The sequence below is a fragment of the Macaca nemestrina genome, chromosome 5 (assembly GCF_043159975.1).
Source record: "Macaca nemestrina isolate mMacNem1 chromosome 5, mMacNem.hap1, whole genome shotgun sequence".
Classification (NCBI taxonomy): Eukaryota; Metazoa; Chordata; class Mammalia; order Primates; family Cercopithecidae; genus Macaca; species Macaca nemestrina.
This window is the reverse complement of record NC_092129.1, coordinates 135,190,457-135,211,854: the sequence shown is the minus strand read 5'-3', so window position 1 is coordinate 135,211,854 and position 21,398 is coordinate 135,190,457. Positions and strand designations below refer to the sequence as shown.

The 21,398-nt window shown below is 39.1% G+C and overlaps 1 protein-coding gene and 1 long non-coding RNA gene across 2 annotated transcripts in view; one reads left to right on the top strand and one right to left on the bottom strand.

The window, feature by feature from the left end:
- Positions 1 to 2,407: 2,407 nt before the first annotated feature.
- LOC139363393 (uncharacterized) lies at positions 2,408 to 2,949 on the bottom strand. The gene is made up of 2 exons (XR_011623681.1): positions 2,771 to 2,949; positions 2,408 to 2,674 (listed from the first exon to the last, which is right to left on the bottom strand). It is a non-coding gene; the product is annotated as an uncharacterized lncRNA (long non-coding RNA).
- A 38-nt stretch (positions 2,950 to 2,987) lies between these two features.
- Positions 2,988 to 21,398, top strand: part of CD2A (CD2 associated protein) — a 151,207-nt gene continuing 132,796 nt past the window's right edge. Inside the window, exon 1 of the mRNA XM_011756888.3 lies at positions 2,988 to 3,428. Coding sequence (XP_011755190.1) covers positions 3,425 to 3,428 — 4 coding nt within the window. The 5' untranslated portion in view covers positions 2,988 to 3,424. The remainder of the gene's footprint in view (positions 3,429 to 21,398) is intronic.

Below are 21,398 nucleotides of genomic sequence, written 5' to 3'. Positions count from 1 at the left end.
GTAAAAGATAATTTGTTTTTAGATTAAAGGAATTTAAATTTAATATATGTGGTAAGTAGAAATTATCTTCTCACCATATTTTCTCTCATTCAACTAATAATTATTGCCAGGGAACGCAATGTTTTGAGCTGCAGACAGTGCTAGCCACATAAAAACGTATAAAATATACTGTCATACCTTGAAGGCCTCATAGCTGAGAAGGTAAGATTTAAAAGATGAAAAGAGCTTAACAGAATAATTAATAACTAATATTGCATAGCACTCAAAAGTGTAGAAGGTATTTTTACGTGCCATTTTGTAAGTTTAAAAGTAAATTTCTAGATTTCATTTTTCTGTTAGAATTTCCTTTAGCTTTGTCTTTGGAAAACAACATTAAATTTGGGATTGCGATTACTTCTTAGCTTTACTTCAGTTTTCTCAACCAATTCTTAGGGGTTCTGGTCCCTAATGCTTCCAATTTCTATGATTCAACATCTCATTATTACCTCAGAGGATAATGCCTCTGAATTTGCAAAGTGAATTTAAGTTTTAAACTTGTAAAATACGTTTATTATGGCAGTAACAGATCCTAGAATTTTTTTTTTTTTCTTTGAGACAGGGTCTCACTCTGTCACCCAGGCTGAATGGAGTGCAGTGGCAGGATCACAATTCACTGCAGCCTCAACTTCCCTGGACTCAGGTGATCCTCTCACTTCAGCCTCCTAAGTAGTTGAGACCACAGGCCTGTGCCACCACATGTGGGCTAATTTTTGTATTATTATTTTTTTTTTGTAGAGATGGAGTCTTGCTATATTGCCCAGGCTGGTCTCTAAAACTCCTGGGCTCAAGTGATCCTCCTCCCTTGGCCTCCCAAATTGCTGGGATTACAAGTGTGAAGATCCCGGAATTTCTAGGACAGAAATGATTGTAAACGTTTTATCATGTTGTCAGATCATGTCACCTGACTTCTCAGAAAATATCTACCTTACCTGTGGCTTCCACTTCCTTATCATTCAATTGATAAAATCTTTAATCTGAATTTTCTAATATATATATATTCTGAATATGTAGTTATATATTACATATTCTATTATATATGCTGAAATTATATTTTCAAAGATGCCCTTATTATTAAATCTGATAGTCTTTATTCCCCCTTCTGTTTTACTTAGCCTCTTTTCCATTCTATTCATTGGCCTTTCTTCTTTAAATATTAAGGATTCTAGAGATCTGGAAATTTAAAGTCTCTAGAACCTTAAGGTCTCTGGGCCTTGAATTTACTACCTATGTATGTGCTTCCAATAGCTTATATTTTTGTGTCCTTTCATAAATTCTTCTTAGCCCATCACCAGCCTCATTCTTCCAAAGCATAAATGGCCTTCCTTATGGGCTGCTTGAGCCACACACATTTCTTAAAGACTCAGAAATACTCTGCATATCCACCTCTACTTCTCAGTTCTAGGACTCCTCCAGACTGAATTATTGCCTTCTCCGAGCTTTCGTTCAACTCACATCTTCTCTTTACAGCTTGCTTTGCCCACAGTAATTCGTTTTCCTTTAGATTCTCAAGCATTTGACTCTCACTACCTCATACTATTAACTTTGTGTTCGTATCTCACCCCCCCAGTAGAATGCAAAGTCCCTGAGGATTAGCGCTGTACTTCAGCTTTTTTTTTCGCTTGGTAGGGGACAACGAACGCAATGCTCAACACATATTTGTTACCTAAAAAAGGCACATGTTCCATGATGTCAATGTAATCTTGTTTAGGTGAGTATATTAAACTTTTTTCTTTTCTCCTTTTTGGCTGCTGTTTGTGAGTTTGATCATTCTTGTTATAAAATTACCACATGCAACCTTTTGAGAAGTATTAGAATTAAAAGATGGCAAAAGGAAATAGTGGTAATGGATACGTACAAGGTTACTACTACGGGCCACTGTGCTCTGCATTGCAAGATTGGTTTCAACATACTCAAGAAATTGAAGTTCAGCCAGGTTAATTTATCCAAGGTCCCACAAAAAGTAAATGGCTGTGTTGAGTTTCAAGAACCCATGTCTGCCTGGTTCCAAAGGGCAAGTCAGTTGCAGTGCTGGATGACTGAGAATTACATAATTTCTTCAAAAAGCACTAGGCACAATAGTTGGCGTTCAACAAACGCTCACACACATCTGTCCTGGAAATTGGGTCTATTTAAACAGGAGGGGGAAATAAAGCTTGCTGAAATAATTATACTTCTTCGTAACTCCCAGACTCATGTTTGACTGATTATAATAATCCTATGCCCTCCTTCACATTCACGCTAGAAAAAAAATGCTGGCAATATTTCAAATCATGATGCCTATTTTTCTCTCGATCAAGCAACAACTCAAATTATACTTTAAAAAGAAATAAAGAAAATTAGATAAAGTTGCCTTCAGCTGACAAGAGACTAAAGGAATCCAGTAATTTATTTCTGTGAAACAGAATTTATCTGATGCCTAGGTTTCTCCCCCTCCCGACGAAGACCAAATGCTTCTGATCCGTAAGTAACTTCGCAAGGTAGACTGAGGGTCCTGGCAGCATCTGGGCCTCCCTTAAAGGTCGAAATGAAGCGCGCTCGCCCTCCTCTCCGCCTTTTCCGTTTAAGGTCCTCCAGAGGCTGCTTCGCTGCAGAAAGTAACAACGCGTCGCCGCCGCGGAAAGTGGGGCAACTTTGCCTGTTAGCAGAAACCTTTTGATCCGTCTGAAGCGACAAACCAGACCCAACACCCGCCCAAGCTGTTCCGAGCCTCCGGGGGGAAAGCGAGCCCAACCTTCTCTGCACCGCTTCCTCATCCGCTCGCTGCACCTGGACGCGGGCGGCGCACGACCCCCGGCCGTGACGTCACCGCACCTGGCACCAGCCTGGGGGTCCGGGAGAGAGCCCTAACGCGACGGGGCGGGGTGGGGCGGGGAGAACGAGGGCGTTCTCGCGAGATTTGCCTCCTCCCGGACCCAGTTCCCCGCACCTTCTCGGCCTCTGTCTGGGTCTCCACCTTAGTCTACGGTGTCGCTTTTTTAAACTACGGGTGCTAAGAGGCGAGGGGCGGGCTCCGAGGCTGGGCGGGCGCTCGCGGTTGGAGCCGAGGGCCTGGGCGAACCGGCGGGTTCCTCCCCACTACGGGAGTTGCCAGGGTGGGAAAACCGCGGTCTGGGCGGGCGGGGGAGGGCCCTCCCGCCGCCGTGGCTTCTGTGGAGGCCAGGGGTGAGGAGCTGTCGCCGCCTCTGCCTCTGCCTGGCGGGCCGCGCTGAAGGGACTGGCAGGAGAGCGCTGCGGGCGGATGGAGGCGAGTCTTCGCCCCGCCTGAGCTCAGGAGGGGCTAGCGCGGAGCGCGGGTCCCGCCTCCAGCCGCGGGAGCGGCCGCGCGAGCCACCGGAGGAGGAGGAGGAGGAGCAGACGTCGGCTTCTCCCCGCGAGAGCCCCCAGCATGGGTAAGAGACTCGGGCGCTTCCAGTCGCCCGTCCGGACCTTCCAGATCCGGGGAGGCTGTGCCCTTTCTCGGCCTTATGGGGAGGCAACGGCGGTCAGCCCCTGAGCGGCAGCATCCCACCCTCTTCATTCTCCCCACCGCCCCTTCTCGCCCTGCCTTCCACCTTGCTCTTCTCACGGAGAAACTGGTGGGAGAGCTCGGGGGTGCTTTCCCTCGCGCTCCCTTCTCCGCCTCTTTTCCTGTTCACCAGAAAGGTGCGGAATGTGGGGCGGGGGCGCTTGGCCTCCTCTCCTAACCCCTTGCCCAGCTAAAATCGGACCTGACCTTCCCTCCCTTCCTCATCCCCTTCCTTCCCTCCTCCTCCTCGTGGAATGGGGGAGGGCGATCGAAAAACTTGATAAAGTAGCACTTTCAACTTCTTTATTTTCTGCGAGGCTTTGTATACATTTAAGGAGAGAGAGAAATTTGTTCAAAAACTTTTTTTTTTTTCCTGCTAAAACTCGCAAGGGGTGCCTTAAGGACAAGAAAGCTTATTTGTTTTACTCGGGTTCTACCTAGGCAAGTGTGTTGGCACTTAAGCATGCAGTCTGCTCCCGAGGACTGGGTTTGAACTTCAGGGTTGGATCCTTTGAGGAGCAGTTTCCTGTTTGGAGTTAGACTTCCTTGCCGGAGGAGAGAAAAATACATGTTATTTACTATGCGCTTTATAGTTTTGTTTGAAGTTGGAGAAGGCAGAATGTGTGGCAGTCCGGGTTGAAAAGGAATTTTGTTAAGTGGTGTAACAATTCTTTTGATAACGAAGTTCAGTGTGGGCTAGGCATTAACTCCCTCAATCCTTTAAAAATTAAAAGCAACTTAAAAAAGGATAGCTTAAAAAAATCAAAACACGCTCTGTCACTATAAGGCAGAGAGTGTTCTGTAAGAGTAAACCCAAGTTTGATTTTTGTAGAGCGGATCAGGAGGACCCAATCACTTTTTGCATTTGAGTGTCGGTGCTGCTTCATATCAACAAACCATTACCGAAATGAATAATTCATGTAACTAACAAATGATTTAGAAGCAGGACGATTACAGACTACTGCTGATGTGGCACCCTCTGTCCACACTTTGCTTTGTGGGGGATGTTTTGAGCATATTGTTTACAGACACTCGCCTAGCTATCCTCTGTTTTCTTAGACTTACCTAATTTTAAGTTCCCTCCTGCACTTCCCTCCTGCTTTCAGGTAACATTTATACTCAAAGTGCTCTTGAGCTCAAAAACAGTGAAATAAAACATTTGCTATTTGGAATTTTCAAATGAATTATTTTATAATTGATTAGTTGAGCTTGCAGGGTAATTGTGGGCGTATTCTTTTAAGCATGAAATTATAAAATCACTTTAACCGCTTTGGATTAAGATAATACTAAAATTAAATATACAGTTCTTCTCTGTCTTAAATGGGATGCAGAATAAAATTAAACTTCTTTGGATGACCTGGGGATGCAATCTTGTTTTGCGTATAGGGCTGTTGAGCTAAATTCTAAATATTTGTTTGCATTTTGAAATTATTTAAGTACTTTTTTTTTTTTTTTTGCTTTGCTATTGGATGTGCTTGTAACTGATTAGTGTCCCCGTCATCTTTCCTTTTCTTATTTTTTTTAGAATTGTGGAAATCATGTTCAGGTTTGTGATTCTGCATAGGAGAAAAATGAGTACGCCCTTACTTAATATGTGAAGTCGCCTCTTGAGAAAAATAATTGTGTACCAATACTTGGACATTGGAATACCTGTTTTGATTGTCCAGAGGCTTTTTCTTTGTGATTTATTTGTTGTGTTCTGTTTAGCTGTTTTCGTATAGACTTGGATATCAATGTTGGTATACTCTCGACTACTTAGAATGTGTTTTGAGGGTATATTACTTAGGGCATTTGTGGTGAAGTTTTTGTGAAGTGTTTGTGAAACATTTCCGTATCAGTGTATTCTTTAAGTTTATTGGTCATGTAATAATAAAATTCTCAAGCTCACTTAAAAGGAGTTTGCTCTTTAATATAAATCTCATTTTATTTGGTTTTATCAGCCATCCTTTTTCCTTACGATTTTAAATGCAGCCTAAAATATTTACATGATGTTTTATCTAATTTGTCACAAAATGAAAAAATATTAAATTTTTTGGTGTATGATAACTTGGATGCCTATTAAGTGGTGGTTCTTATGCTTAGGTGGTACAGCTAGAGAGTGAAAAGCATGGGCTCTGGACGGAGACTACTTGAGGTCAAATTCTCTTCTGCCTACTAGCTGTGTGACTGAGCGCATCACTTCTCTGTGCTTCAGTTTCTTAATCTATAAATGGAATAAAATATCAGCCTCATAGGTGGTTAGGAGGATTGAGTGAGTTACTACTTGTAAAGTGCTTAGAACATTGCCAGTGCTGGTGGTTATTTTCATTTTCAAATGGTTTCCCTAATTCTTGTACCAACTTGGAAAAAAAAATCCTCAATTTTTAACCTTTGTTAGAAGTAGGATATTTTCTTTAAATAAAGGACCAGTGGGATGAGATGATATTGCACTAATGCAGAAATTGAATTTTATGTGACATAACCTTACAGAAATCATGCAGATGCTTTTTTCAGTGTTGGAGGTACTGTGCCAAAGTCCATTATTGGTAAGAACTTCAGTTGCTTAGGAAAAACTCTGAAGTGGGATGACTACTAGTAGACTTATTTGAATTTTATGTTAAAGTAATGTTTTTAGTGTCTACCTTTGTTAAATGTGGTAAAGTGCCTGTTGAGAAATTTGAGGTATTCTGTGTGAAAGAATTAGGGAAGAGCTCTAGGGAGACAGATAGGCAATGTTTATTTTTCTTATTCCAAAAATACAGATTGGCATTTTGAAGCAGAATTAGGCAGAAAGCAAATGGCACAAAGTGTCAGCGTTTCTAGAGCCCGAAAAAGGAATATTTGTGAATTTTTATTTTTAAAAGATTAAGCAGATTTCTAAGGGCAGAATTTCTCTTTAATGATTTTAGATAAGGTGGTGAACTTTTTAGTTTATTTTATAAGCTCACGTATATAAAACATATCAGTCATGTCCCCCCCGCCCCCCGAGATGGAGTCTTGCTCTGTTGCTCAGGCTGGAGTGCAGTGGTGTGATCTCAGCTCACTGCAACCTCCGCCTCTTGGGTTCAAGCGATTCTCCTGTCTCAGCATCTCGAGTAGCTGGATTACAGGTGTGTGCCACCACGCCCACCTAATTTTTGCATTTTTAGTAGAGACAGGGTTTCACCATGTTGGTCAGGCTGGTCTTGAACACCTAACCTCAGGTGATCCGCCCACCTCAGTCTCCCAAAGTGCTGGGATTATAAGCATGAACCACTGTGCCTGGCCTCGTGGTGGTTTTCATAGACAAATTTTGCAGTTGGTTTAGATGATATATGCACTTCTATAATAGAGTGATTTCTTTATGTTACTTTGTTGTACTGTTTGGAGAAAATATTTTAAAATTTTTTATTTATATGTTATTTATTTACTTATTTTTAGAGACAGGGTCTTGCTCTGTTACCCAGGCTGGAGTTCAGTGGCGTGATCATAGCTCACTGCAACCTCAAACTCATGCCTCTGCTTCCCAGGTAGCCAGGGCTACAGGTGCGCACCACCACCTCTGGCCTAGTTTTAAATTTTTTTGTAGATACGGGCTCTCCCTATCTTGCCCAGGCTAGTCTCAAACTCTTGGCCTCAAGCAATTCACCTGCTTTGGCCTCCCAAAGTGCTGGGATTACAGCCGAAGCACTGTACCTGGCCTGGATAAAATCTTGATTCGTACAGATAAGTAGTTGCAAATGGAAATTGCCTGCTAATGGTTCACCTTTCTGTATCAGGATTTACTTCAATTAAACTACTCCAGAGCATGAAAAAAGAATATTAGGAAATTTTTGTTTCAAAGTTGAATCACTGGCAAATGTAGTAATTCTTTTCCTTATTTAAGTACTCATCAGATTTTTTTTTGAGGTTTCAAAATTTGAGTAGTTTAAATTTTGTAAAATCACATTAAGGCTGAAAATTCACCTTTATAATATTTCATGGTTTCCTGTAGAAATGAGCTGGAAGTTTGCTTTGTACTTTTTTTTTTTTTTTTTTTTTTTTGAGATAGAGTCTTGCTCTGTCGCCCAGGCTGGAGCGCAGTGGCGCGATCTTGGCTCACTGCAACCTCTGCCTCCCGGGTTCAAGCAAGTCTGCTTCAGCTTCCCGAGTAGCTGGGACTAGGGGCATGTACCACCACGCCTGGTTAATTTTTTGTGTTTTTAGTAGAGATGGGTTTCACCGTGTCGGCCAGGATGGTCTGGATCTCCTGACCTCGTGATCTGCCCGCCTCAGCCTCCCAAAGTACTGGGATTATAGGTGTGAGCCACCATGCCCAGCATGTACCTTTCTGATTGAGGGATTTGCAAACTAAAATGACATCATATTAACTAAAATCTAATTTTTAAGGCATTTAAAATAAATAGTTATAAAACCCAAAGTGCTACATTTTTGTTTATTCATAATCCAGATCTGTCAGAGAATCCTCCTCTGTCAGAGATTATCATTCCCTGTTGTTAAATATATTTTGAATGATAAAAATGCTTACTTTAATGTATATAAAAAATTGTCATTGTGTCAAGGGCTTGCAGCTAGGTAGAGAAAAAAGTATAATGATTTTTCATTTGGGTGAGAATTGGGTGGAGCTGCAGACCTGTTTCTTAGGTAAACTGATGAAGCAAGTTGTGAAAGATCTGAAAGGTTTCAGATTTTACATTCAGAAAAGAAAGAGCAAATAAAAACTAGTAAGATGTGATTGAAATTTAGGTAAATTGGGTAATCGTTATGATGGAGCTGTTACTGCTTAGTTGTACATGCGCTATCTGACTGCTATTCAGATTTAACACAAGCAGGATTTAGGGACCAAATTATCTCAGCAGTCAGGCAGTAAGTCTTTCTAGATGGGGGAGGGGACAGAGCACTAGTTTGGGAAGTCTGGATGGAAGTCTATATGTGCCTACAGTCAGCTTGTCAGCATCAGGGATATGTTTGGCAAAGTGCAGTGTGTACATGTATGTTTGGGAGTGGAATGGTGGCTGGTACCAGGCGCTAGGTAGAGATTCAGACTGGCATCCTGGGGGAAAAGGGAGGAAATGGGGTCTGGCAGTAGGCCTTGAAAACCTAGTCACAGGGAAACAAAGTGAGACAGGGTCCGGATTTCTTATTGGAGAAGTACAAGGTGGGTATTTGTAGGAACAAAAGTGATCTTAGTTATTGGAATTATTTAGGATGAACCAAGAGGTAATACAAGACAGTGATCCCCTAAGCTTATATATTTTCTGTCCTGGGACTACATTAGTAGTCTACATTAGTAGCTGAATCCGTAAGTATGGTACTAATGGTCCAGAATTATTGGGGTGAAATGGGATCCTCTCTCAAACGCTGGAGGATATTCCCTGGGTATAGATTGCCACCCCCTCTGTTTATTTGGTCCCAGGGATTTGATGTGCCTGCTTTTTTTTTTTTTTTGCTCTGTCTCTTTTTCATCTAGGTTCCTTTTCCTTTCATACCCAATGTGAAGCAGATTACAAAACCTCAGCATATCTTTCTGTTTCAGAAACAAGTACACAATCCTTTAGGGTGTTAAGCAGTTATAACTGTAAATATAATAATAAATGGCCACATAAGGCACAAAAAACTTGAAAGTATTAGTAATTATGAGTCTCTTGGTTTCACTGAAATGGTGGTTGGCTATTAGAAAGACCTTTTCTGTTGTTGCTTTTTTAATTTTGTTTTGATAGTGTGTACCTGTCTTTGGCAATACTCCCTCACACTCCTCCCTGCTTTTTTTTTTTTTTTGGCTTACGTTAGGTAGATATTTAGACAGTAGCTCACAGTAGAGACATTTGTTATGTCTCTTAAACAGATAAAATTTTACTAGGACTTCACTAACCCGAGACTATGCTGTACTCATTTTTGAATCATAACCTTGGTTTTAACCACAAGTGAAGTAGGCATTTTCCTTCTGGGCTCCTAAATGTTTTCTTCTTTGGACTAAACTTGATATTACCTCTTTTTTTTTTTTTTGTTATGTTTTGGTTTTTGTTTCTGAAGGTCTCAGGTTCCTAGATGTTCTACACTCTTCCTGACCATTTTCATTGAACCCTGTTTGATTTACTGAAAGCGTATTTACTAATTGTTTGCACTTAAAGGTGCTTTTACCCTAGAAGAAACACTGCTTTTAAAAAAATTCACTATTCTAAATTGATAATGGCTTAAGATGTTGTTCCAGTGTCAGGTATTGTTACGGATTTTTTTCTTTCCTAGAACCTGTCCTTTCCAGTGGCTCCAGTAGACTTGTATTTTATAATCTTTCAAGTACTATGTAGCTGGTTAAACTTCCCATCATGATCTTGTTCAATTTCTCAACTCATTTGCAAAACAGAGGTGACTAGCATGGGAGCCTGGATTCCAGTATCTGTTTTAGTACCTTATTAGTGCCACTTAGGTTAGGTTCTTTTTGATGATTCAGCGTCTGCATAATTCCAAGGGTGTGACTGTGTAATCATTAGGGGTTTCTAGTAGAATGCAATCATGAGCCCCTTAGGAACGTTTTGGTCAATAATAAACCACGTATTGGGTGGTGGTCCCCTAAGATTATAATGAAGCTGAAAAATTCCTCTTCTCTAGTGAGTTGTAGCCATCCCACTATAGTAGTGCAACGCATTACTCACTGTGTTTGTGATGATGCTGGTGTCAACAAACCCGCACTACTAGTTGTATAAAAGTATAGCACATACATACATTTATATATGGTACATATATTGACAATAAATGGCTGTGTTACTGGCTTATATATTTACTATACTATGTTTTTTAATTGTTATTTTAGAGAGTACATCTTCTACTTATTAAAAGAAGTTAACTGTAAAACATCCTCAGGCAGGTCCTTCAGGGGGTATTCCAGAAAAAGGCATTGTTATTGTAGGTGATGACAGCGCTATGCACGTTTTTTACCAGTGGGATGAAACATGGAGGCGGAAGACAGTGATATTGATGATCCTGATCTTTGCAGGCCTAGGCTAATGTGTGTTTGTGTCTTATAACAAAAAAGATTAAAATGGAAAGAATTTTTAAATGGAAAAAAGCTTATAGAATATGGATATAAAGAAAGAAAATATTTTTGTACAACTATACAATGTGTTGGTGTTGTAAATATTATTACAAAAAAGTAAGAAAGTTTATAAAGTAAAAAACTTACAGTAAGCTAAGGTTAATTTTGAAAGAAAATTAGAAAGAAAGAAATAAAAAAAGTGTAGTTAGCTTTAGTGTATAGTGTTTATAAAATCTGTAGTAGTATATACTAATGTCGTAGGCCTTCACATTTGCTCACCAATCACTGACTCACCCAGTGCCACTTCCAGTCCTGTAATCTCTATTCATGGTAGGTGCACCCTATGTAGGTGTATCATTTTTATTACTTACACTGTATTTTTACTATACCTTTTTATGTTTAAATATACAGATACTTACCATTGTGTTACAGTTGCCTACAGTATTGAGTACAATAGCATGCTGTACAGGTTTGTAGCCTAGGAGCAATAGGCTATCCCCTATAGCTTAGGCGGGTAGTGGGCTGTACTGTACCATCTAGGTTTAAGTACACTCTGTGATGTTCACACATGGACCAAATCGCCTTATGACACATTTCCCAGGATACATCCCCTTTGTTAAGTGATGCATAACTTCATTTTTAAGTGTGGTGATAGTTACAGTTAACACCAATATTAAGAAAAAGGGCCTGTCACAATGGCACATCATCAAGCAAAGAAGCTGCTGATGAGAGATTAATCAAGAAGTATTTTCCTTAATGTGAGGAATGTGATTAAAGTCATGTTAAATGCTTGGGGATTTAGGATAAATAAAAGTTTTGGTGCCTTAAGTAGTTTACAAGTGTTAAGGATTGGGCATATTATTAGAATCACATGTTTTTTTTTTTTTTAAACTTCTCACAACCCCTGGGTTCTGACATAAATGCTTCTGCCTCTCCCTCCCTCCAGTTTTTGATGAATGTCATGAATGTGTTGGGATGGCTTATATGATAGGAGTAAGACAACATAATAACAATGAAAGTTAATATGTGAATCCATTAGACAAATAAATGAGAGTATAGGGTCAATGTCAGAAATGTTAAAATGTAATTGGAGAAGTATATGGAATATTAGAATATAGACTCCTGCACTGAAGGAAATGGGATTTGTTCATCGCTCATTAGTTTGACCAGTGATGATATACTGAGTACTGGCAGTAGCTAAGGTATTTTTTCCTCCACTTCTGGCAAAGAGTCTTTAGAATGAAGCAAGCCTTCTCTTGAGCTGATCCTTTGAGATGTGTACTTTTACCTGAAATATTAAAACTGTCTTATCCTTCTTACTGTCCTGTCAGTGTTCCCAGTACTAAAGAGGCTGGGTATTTACCTAACATCTAGACTGACTTTAAAAGTGTCATTCCTGGAGTATTTATCACGATTATTGTAATAATCAAGTGCCAAAGTTTTTTGGATTGTAAATGTAGAAGTTCATATACTGTATTTGTAAAATTGAGACTGCATAGTCTTGGTTAGAGTGTTTTTAGGAGACATTTAAAGTTGGTCTTTCAAATGTGTATACTGTTCTCTAGGGGTTTTCTCATTCTTTGTGTTAGAAACAACTTTCGGGCCGGGCGCGGTGGCTCACGCCTGTAATCCCAGCACTTTGGGAGGCCGAGGCGGGCGGATCACAAGGTCAGGAGATCGAGACCACGGTGAAACCCTGTCTCTACTAAAAATACAAAAAATTAGCCGGGCGCGGTTGTGGGCGCCTGTAGTCCCAGCTATTCGGGAGGCTGAGGCAGGAGAATGGCGTGAACCCGGGAGGCGGAGCTTGCAGTGAGCTGAGATCCGGCCACCGCACTCCAGCCTGGGCGACAGAGGGAGACTCCGTCTCAAAAAAAAAAAAAAAAAAAAAAAAAAATAGAAACAACTTTCGGTTTATTTAGAAGTATGTTCTCCTAAGATCCAAGTTTTGCCTTAAACTTTAATTAAAATTCCTGTTGTGCTGTAGCAGGTTGCAGTCTGGTGAGTATTTTGCCTGACTGTTTTGGTGTATGTGTGGGCATTTGTGCACAACCATTTAAGAGGAATTCATTTTTACTTACCTACTAATTTGGCCGTTCTTATCAAACACATTTTAGGAAGCAGATCAAAACAATTTGTTTAATGATGAAAATAAATTTGTTAAATTTTCAGAATGAGTGTCAAATGGAAATAAACGGCTGTATTTCAAATCTCAATGTAACCCTTTTTCTCACAAATTATTCTAAATTCCTAGATTATATGCTACAAAATGCAGTTGAACTTATGCTTAGAACTTCATAGTTTAAAACTTAAATAAAAACTTCTTTGTTATTCTCTTAGTGTGTAAATGACCTTTCTTGATCTGAGCTCATCGATGCTGGAGACTGTATCACTTATTTTAGTGTACTTACAAAATTTAACACTTGTATTGACTGGCAGAAAATTGGGAGCCTGCTATGTATCCACTAAGTCTGATTCAATAATACTTTAATTTGGAGTAATTGGGTAGAGAGGGCCAACCTAACAAATGATACAAAATTTAAATATATTGAAATATGTCCACCTAAAACAGACTAATAGGATGTTGCCTAATGAAATTACTGTTTCAAGATCATGGATGAGATCTAACTTTTTTTTTTAGAAATAAACTCTTTAATCCTTTCTGTATGGCTCAGTGAAGCTCTTAAATCCCTTTAATAGAGAATCAGTAATCAGGGATGTTAAGAATCTTGTCAGGTGAATCTGCTGATTGCCTACTCCGTGCATATAAATAAAGGGAAAGTTTGGCAGAGAGAGACATTTCTGTATGGGTCTCCAATTTAACTTGTTAAACACATTTAGGCATAAAGGCTTAATTTTTAGTTTAAAGAGTTCATTCAAAATAACTTAATGTTTGAACTATAAAATGATAAAATCTTTTTTTTTTTTTTTTTTGACACGGAGTCTTGCTCTGTTGCCCAGGCTGGAGTGCAGTGGCCGGATCTCAGCTCACTGCAAGCTCTGCCTCCCGGGTTCAGGCCATTCTCCTGCCTCAGCCTCCCGAGTAGCTGGGACTACAGGCGCCCGCCGCCTCACCCGGCTAGTTTTTTGTATTTTTTAGTAGAGACGGGGTTTCACCGTTTTAGCCAGGATGGTCTCGATCTCCTGACCTTGTGATCCGCCCATCTCGGCCTCCCAAAGTGCTGGGATTACAGGCTTGAGCCACCGCGCCCGGCCAAAATGATAAAATCTTTAAGGTAGGTGTTGTGAAGCAAGTATACATATATATTCTTTGAGACATACTGGGTTAAGTTACATATATGTAATTTTAAATTTTCTAGTAGCCCCACTTAAAAAGGAACAGATGAAATTAATTTTAATAATATTTTGAATGTATGTTGGGTTAAAGAAAGTACATTATTTCATAATGTATTCAGTATAAAAAGTTATTAATGAGATAGCTTACCTTTTTTCTTATATATGAAAGAAATCTTGAAATCTGATGTATATTTTACATTTATATAACATTTCAGTTTGGACTAGCCACGTTTCAAGTGCTCAATATTTTTTGATTATGAGAATTTACTGAGGCAGGAGGATTGCTTGAGACCAGGGGTTTGAGACCAGCATGGGCAACAAAGCAAGACTCCATCTCTACAAAAAAAAAAAAAAAAAAAAAAAAGAGATAGCCGGGTGTGGTGGCATGCACCTGTAGTCCCAGCTAGTTGGGAGGCTGAGGTGGGAGCATTACTTGAGCCTGGAAGTTTGAGGCTACAGTGAGCCATGGTTGTGCCATTGCACTCCAGCCTATGCAACTGAGTGAGACTTTGTTTCTTAAAAAATAATGAAGAGTTTAGATTTTTGTTTTCTGTATGTGTTTATTTTGGGTGGATGCTTGGAACCATGGAGAGACTCAAATGATTACTTCTGAATTTTTAATGATTCTTACTGCTATTGTTCTTACAGGTTCTTGTAGTTGTCTATATAACTTAATTATGTTTTAAAAATCTTTAGTTTGGTCCTCAGGTAGTGAGTTATCTCGATTGTTTAGTCAGCTACAGATTGAACTTCTTTTTTCTTTTTTTTTTTGAGACGGAGTCTCGCTCTGTCGCCCGGCCTGGAGTGCAGTGGCCGGATCTCAGCTCACTGCAAGCTCCGCCTCCCAGGTTCACGCCATTCTCCTGGCTCAGCCTCCAGAGTAGCTGGGACTACAGGCTCCTGCCACCTCGCCCGGCTAGTTTTTTGTATTTTTTAGTAGAGAGACGGGGTTTCACCGTGTTAGCCAGGAAGGTCTTGATCTCCTGACCTCGTGATTCGCCCGTCTCGGCCTCCCAAAGTGCTGGGATTACAGGCTTGAGCCATCGCGCCCGGCCTGAACTTCTTTTCTCTATTCTTCCCTGCTTTTCATTACTGTACTCAACTAGTTTTTTTTTTTTTTTTTTTTTTTTTTTGAGACAAAGTCTTGCTCTTGTCCCCTAGGCTGGAGTGCAATGGCATGATCTCGGCTCACTGCAACCTCCGCCTCCTGGGTTCAAGCGATTCTCTTGCCTCAGCCTCCCGAATAGCTGGGATTACAGGCACCTGCCACCATGCCCGGCTAATTTTTGTATTTTTTTTTTTTTTCAGTAGAGATGGGGTTTCACCAGGTTGGCCAGGCTGGTTTCGAACTCCTGACCTCAGGTGATCCGCCCGCTGCGGCCTTCCAAAGTGCTGGGATTACAGGCGTGAGCCACTGTGCCCGGCTGCACTCGACTAGTTTTTTAAAAAATAGAAGTCTGTTTGGAAACTGAGGGAAATTCTTATATAGCAACTTCCTATTTTTTGGTAATTTTAAAATTCATTTTTAGTTGATACTTAATTATTAATGTTTAGGGAATTCTTACTATGCTAGGCTGAATGTACGGAGCATTCAGTTCCCCACAAGAACATGAGGTAAAACATTAGTCTTCCCATTCTTCAGGTTCAGGAAATGAGGTTAGAGGGATTGTTACTTGTCCAAGTCAGAGATAAGATGTGGAGGAGACGGAATCAAACTTTCATTGGTCTGATTTTAAAACTCGTTCTCTTAATTATATCTTAAAACATTTTGAGAAGGAAGATTGTTGAGTTAAACAAAGCAAGTAATATGAATTGAAATGACTCTCGTAGTGTGGTTTAAAAAATGAAGAAATTTAAATATTTATCATCTAAAAACTGTAGGTTGGTATTTGTTTGTTTGAGTAACTATTTTCTCTAAAGAGACTTTTTTTTGGTTTGTTTTTTTTTTTTTTTTTTTTTTGAGACGGAGTCTCGCTCTGTCGCCGGGCTGGAGTGCAGTGGCTGGACCTCAGCTCACTGCAAGCTCCGCCTCCCCGGTTCCCGCTGGTTTGTTTTTTTAAGGAACAGGGTCTTGTTCTGTCGCCTAGGCTGAGTATAGTGGTACTATCATAGTTCACTGCAACCTTGACCTCCTGGAGTCAAGTGATCCTTCCACCTTAGTCTCCTGAGTAGCTGGGACTAAGGCATGTGCCATCATGATGCCTGGCTAATTAAAAACAAAACAAAACAAAAACTGTAGATATAGGGTTGCCATATTGCCCAGGCTGGTCTTGAACTCTTGGGCTTCAAGCAGTCCTCTTACCTGGGCCTCCCTAAGTGCTGGGATTGCAGGCAAGAGCCACCATGCCTGGCCTCTTAAGAGACTTTTGACAAATTTTAACTGTGACACATTGGTCTTTTACTTACATACCCAGAAGTTTTCCTAGGGTTGTTTTTTGGTGAGTTCTATAAAACTTTATGATGGCAATTCATATGGTATTTTTTTTTTGATCTGACTTGAAACATGCTTAAAAATAATTTCTAGTTTTTTTTGAAGTTAATAGTGGGAATAAAGATGAGGAATAAGAATATTTAATTGAATTTTCCAACTTGTTTGCTCTTTAGATTTTTGTATGTTTTTTGTTTTTAAGATTTATTATTTTAGGACAAGTCATTAATCACATGTACATGGTACTTTCTTTGTTTTTAGAATTGTCTCAAGTAATCAGTCTTCGAGATAAAAATCTTTTTTGTTTTTTAAACTTTAAGGTTTTTTTTGTGGATATCTGTCACTTATTCTAATTTAGTAACATTAGGAAGAATATAATACTGTGTAAAAATTTCCTTGTATCAAATTTCCTTCTCTTTTTCTCTTTGGGTATGTGCTAAGAGTGCATTGTACTATGCAAACCTTTGTATGCTATTTGAAGTACAAAGAGGAAGGGTGGGTTTTGTGTGCAATTTGTTCACTATCTTAAGAATGACTAGATTTACTTATCTCTGTTGAAAAACATGTAAGAAATGCTGCTTATCAGTTCCGTATTTAACAAGCTTGAGAAAATACATGATGGAATTTCTAATATGTAATTAAAAGGACTTTAGGATGATATTGTCGTTTTTATTAGTAGTATTTTGACTAATGGATCTGGTACCTAACTTTAGAGGACTTAAATAAGGAAATGTTATTAATGACATTGAGAAATGCTAATCAGTTTTGCATTTCTCTATTTATGGTAAATAATAAATATTTAGTTCTGGGAATAATTATGGTAAAGTCTTTTGGTTTGTGGTAAGAAATACTTAGCCCTGGGAATAAAAAGTAAATACGTATATTTCTTTCTTCCTGATACATGTGTGCCTGGGTGTGAGTGTGTGTGTGTAATATATATAAAATCAGGAAATAAGAGGTGGAACCGTTATTTTCATCATATTACTACTTCTTTGAGAGTAAAGCTTGTAATTATTTTTTTACCTCATACTGAAATATATTTTTGTGTAATTTTTTATATTTTGTCATCTGCTGTAATAAAGGTTAATACTCAATAATATACTATGATCAGTGGTATAACATAGGTAAGGTTAATTTGACAGACTCTGTTAGATGCCATTGTGATAATTATCTGTATTGTGTTGACAAGAATTAAAAGTAGTCAATGCCCATACAACTTATGCCTATTTGGAATTTGTGTAAGTTGTTTATTTTTTTGAAGTGATTTTTTTGTTATCAAAATAATGCATATTTATTAAAGCAGACTAGTAGAAAATCTTTTATAATATTGCCACCAATATTTTTGCAAGTAATAATTTAAAAAATTATGGACTTTAAGGTTTTTTTTTTTTTTGAGACGGAGTCTCGCTCTGTCACCCAGGCTGGAGTGCGGTGGCCGGATCTCAGCTCACTGCAAGCTCCGCCTCCCGGGTTCACGCCATTCTCTTGCCTCAGCCTCCCGAGTAGCTGGGACTATAGGCGCCCGCCACCTCGCCCGGCTAGTTTTTTTTTTTGTGTTTTTTAGTAGAGACGGGGTTTCACCGTGTTAGCCAGGATGGTCTCGATCTCCTGACCTCGTGATCCGCCTGTCTCGGCCTCCCAAAGTGCTGGGATTACAGGCGTGAGCCACCGCGCCCGGCCGGACTTTAAGGTTTTTAAGCTTGATTTTCAGATATCCTTTTTGTTTAAATACTGATTTTTTTTTTTTAAAGTTATTAACAGCTAGTAAATCCATTTAAAAAATGCCTAACCAGCACCCACAAGCAGAACCAACTTAAGCCAAACTTTTTTTTCAGGTAAGGATTAAGTTCTTAGAGTTTGCTGTACTTCATTTTAAGTAATGTAGTTTACTTTCTATTACCTGCTTTCAGTTGAGATTTCCTTTTTTTGGTTCTTATAAATGCTTTTAATTCATTTTCTTGTTTGTTGCAAGTATTTACTGCCTGTTTCCAGTTTAGTTACTTTGAAGCTTTGACCATTTTACTTTAAGTTTAGAAATTTCTCCTCTCTACACAGTTTTGTTATGAATTTCTATCATAATTCCTTCAAGCTGTTATGACAAAATACCTTAGACTACGTAATTTATGAACAACAGAAATGTATTGCTCACAGGCTGGAAAGTCCAGGATCTAGGCACTGACAAATTTGGTGTCTAGTGAGGAGAGTTCAAAGATGGTGCCTCCTTGGTACATGGAAGGCTGGGCTTGGGGGCTCACACCTGTAATCTTTTTTTTTTTTTGAGACAGGGTCTTGCTCTGTTGCCCAGGCTGGAGTGCAAATGTGTGATTGTAGCTCACTGCAACCTCGAATTCCTGGGTTCGAGGGATCCTCCCCCGTTAGGCTCCCAAGTAGCTAGGACTATAGGTGCTGCCCCACACACGTATTTTTGTTTTTTGTAGAGATAGCATCTTGCTATGTTACCCAGGCTGGCCTTGAAGTCCTGGCCGCAAGTTACTATTGTTCTAATGAATGTAAGGTCTGTAGAGATATTCCCTCTTTTATTCCTGATATTAGTAATTTGGGCCTTCTGTTTTTTCCTCGTGGTCATTCTAGAGATTTATTGATTTTATTGATGTTTTCAAATAATAGTTTTTGGTTGCATTATTTTTTCTCCATTTTTCTGTTTGAGCGTTTTATATGATTCCATTTTAGGTTCTCTTTTAACATTCAGTTATACTTAATTTTTATTTTTAGTGCTTGCCCTGGAGTTTGCAATATACATTTATAAGTAGTGTTAAATTCAGCTTTAAATAACACTGCAACACTTCATATGTAGTGCCGGTACCATAGAGTATTCCTTATGCCGCTTGTCCCTTATGACATTCGTTAATTTCACCTGTTCCTTTGCTATAATCATGCAATACATTGTTACTATTACGACTTTTAAGCAGTTATCTTTTAGATCGATTAAGAATAAAAAAATTATTTTGTTTTATCTTCATTTATTCCTTCTATGCTCCTTCTTCATATTGATTTGAGTTTCTGACCTGTATAATTTTCGTTTTCTCTGAAGAACTTCTTTTAACATTTCTTCCGTGGCAGGTCTGCTGGCAGTGAATTCTTGTTTTTGTTTGAAAAAGTCTTTATTTCTCTTTCCCTTTGAAGGATAGTTTTACTTGATACAGATTTCTAGGTTGGTGGTTTTTTTTTTTTTTTCCTCCCAATGCTTTAAATATTTTATTCCATGCTTTCTTGCCTTCATGTTTTCTGATGAGAAGCCTGCTGTAATTCTTATCCTTGTACCTCAATAGATAGGGTGATGGCTTCTTTCAAGATTTTCTCTGCCTTTGATTTTCTTCCATTGAATGTGATACATCTGGGTGTAGATTTTTTTTTTTTTTTGTATTCTAATTTTGTTCTCTTAGTTTTCCTGATGTGTGGTTTGGTGTATCTTACTATTTTTGGAAAATTCTCAGCCATTATTAGTTCATATATTTCTTCTGCTCTGTTTCCCATCTTCTTCTGGAATTCCAATTATGTGTGTTTGTACCTCTTGAAGTTTTTCACAATTCTTGGATATTCTGTCCTGGGATTTTTTTGTTTTTTATAATTCTTTTTCTCTTTGCATTTCAGTTTGGAAAATTTCTTTTGACTTCTCTTCAAGCTTACTGATTCTTTCCTTGACTATATATAGTCTGCTGATGAATGTGTCAGTGTTATCGATTATTTGTTGTATTGTTTTTGATTTCCAGCTTTTCCTTCTGTTTCTTTTCTAGAGATTCTATGTGCTTACCATATCCATTTTTTCTTGCATGTTGTTTGCTTTTTATATCATCACCCTTAGCATATTAATCATAGTTATTTTAAATTTCCTGCCAGATAACTAAAAAATAATGTGTTATATCTGAGTCTGGTTCAGATGCTTGCTTTGTCTCTTTAGACTTGCTTTTTCTTGCCTTCTTAGCATGACTTGAAATTTTTTGAAGGTTGGATATGTCCTATTAGGTAATAGGAACTGCGGTAGTTAAATCGTTAGTGTGAGGCTTTATATTTATCTGCCTAGGTGTTGGATTGTGTTTAATGTTTGCTCTAGCTGTAGGTGCCAGAGGGTTCGAATTCCTGTAGTGTCTTTGTTTCTGTCTTCCTTGCTTTCTTTGGGTTTCCCTTAGAACTCTTTCTCAGATAGAATCTGCATCTTGCAGCTCTTTCAGCTGTAAATGCTGGAGCCTCATTGATGTGGTGGTAGCATGTGGGAGAGGGGAAATATACTATAATCTTAATTATTAAATTTCTGTTTTTTAGTAGATCGATGTCCTGGAGCTGTGGAGCGGACTAGAATCAGGGAAATTCCCGTTCCTAGGTGGTATAAAGCCCCTGACAGTCTTTCCCCTGGAGTGTAGGCCTTTGTTGCAGAGAATACTCAGGTTGTATTTCACAGTGATTACTTTTTTTTTCCTCCTTGCCAGAACTATAAGGCAATTTTTCTTGGCTCTTTACTGTTAGAATCTGGCAGTACCATAAAACCCACAAAAGTGTGGGACTCCCCTATAGGACAGCATTCCCTTAGGAGTTTCCCACTTTCATGCTATTCCACAGTCAACCTCCAGCAAGTCATCAAAATTACCACTTAAGTGTTTGTACTGGATTGAATTTTTGTCCCCAAAAAAGGTATGTCTTGAGTCTTAACCCTTCATACGTGTAAATGTTACAAATTTACAAATAGTTGGCTGGGCATGGTGGCTCACGCCTGTTGTAATCTCAGTACTTTGGGAGGCCAAATGGGAGGATCACTTGAGCCCAGGAGTTTGAGACAAGTCTGGGCAATATAATGAGACTATGTCTCTACAGAAAAATTTCAAAAAATTAGCCAGGCATGTTGGTGCATCCCTATAGTCCCAGCTACTTAGGAGATTGAAGTGGGAGGATCACTTGAACCTGGGAGGTGGAGGTTGCAGTGAACCGAAATTACTCTACTGCACTCCAGCCTGGGTGACAGAGTAAGACTGCGTCAAAAAAAGAGAGAGAAATAGTCTTTTCAGATGTGATTAAGGATTCAGAGATGAAGAAATTCTTAATAAATTGAATGATTAGTGTCCTTGGAAAAGAGTAAGGAGAGGGTGAGATTTGAGATGGAGACATAACAGTGGAACGGTCATGTC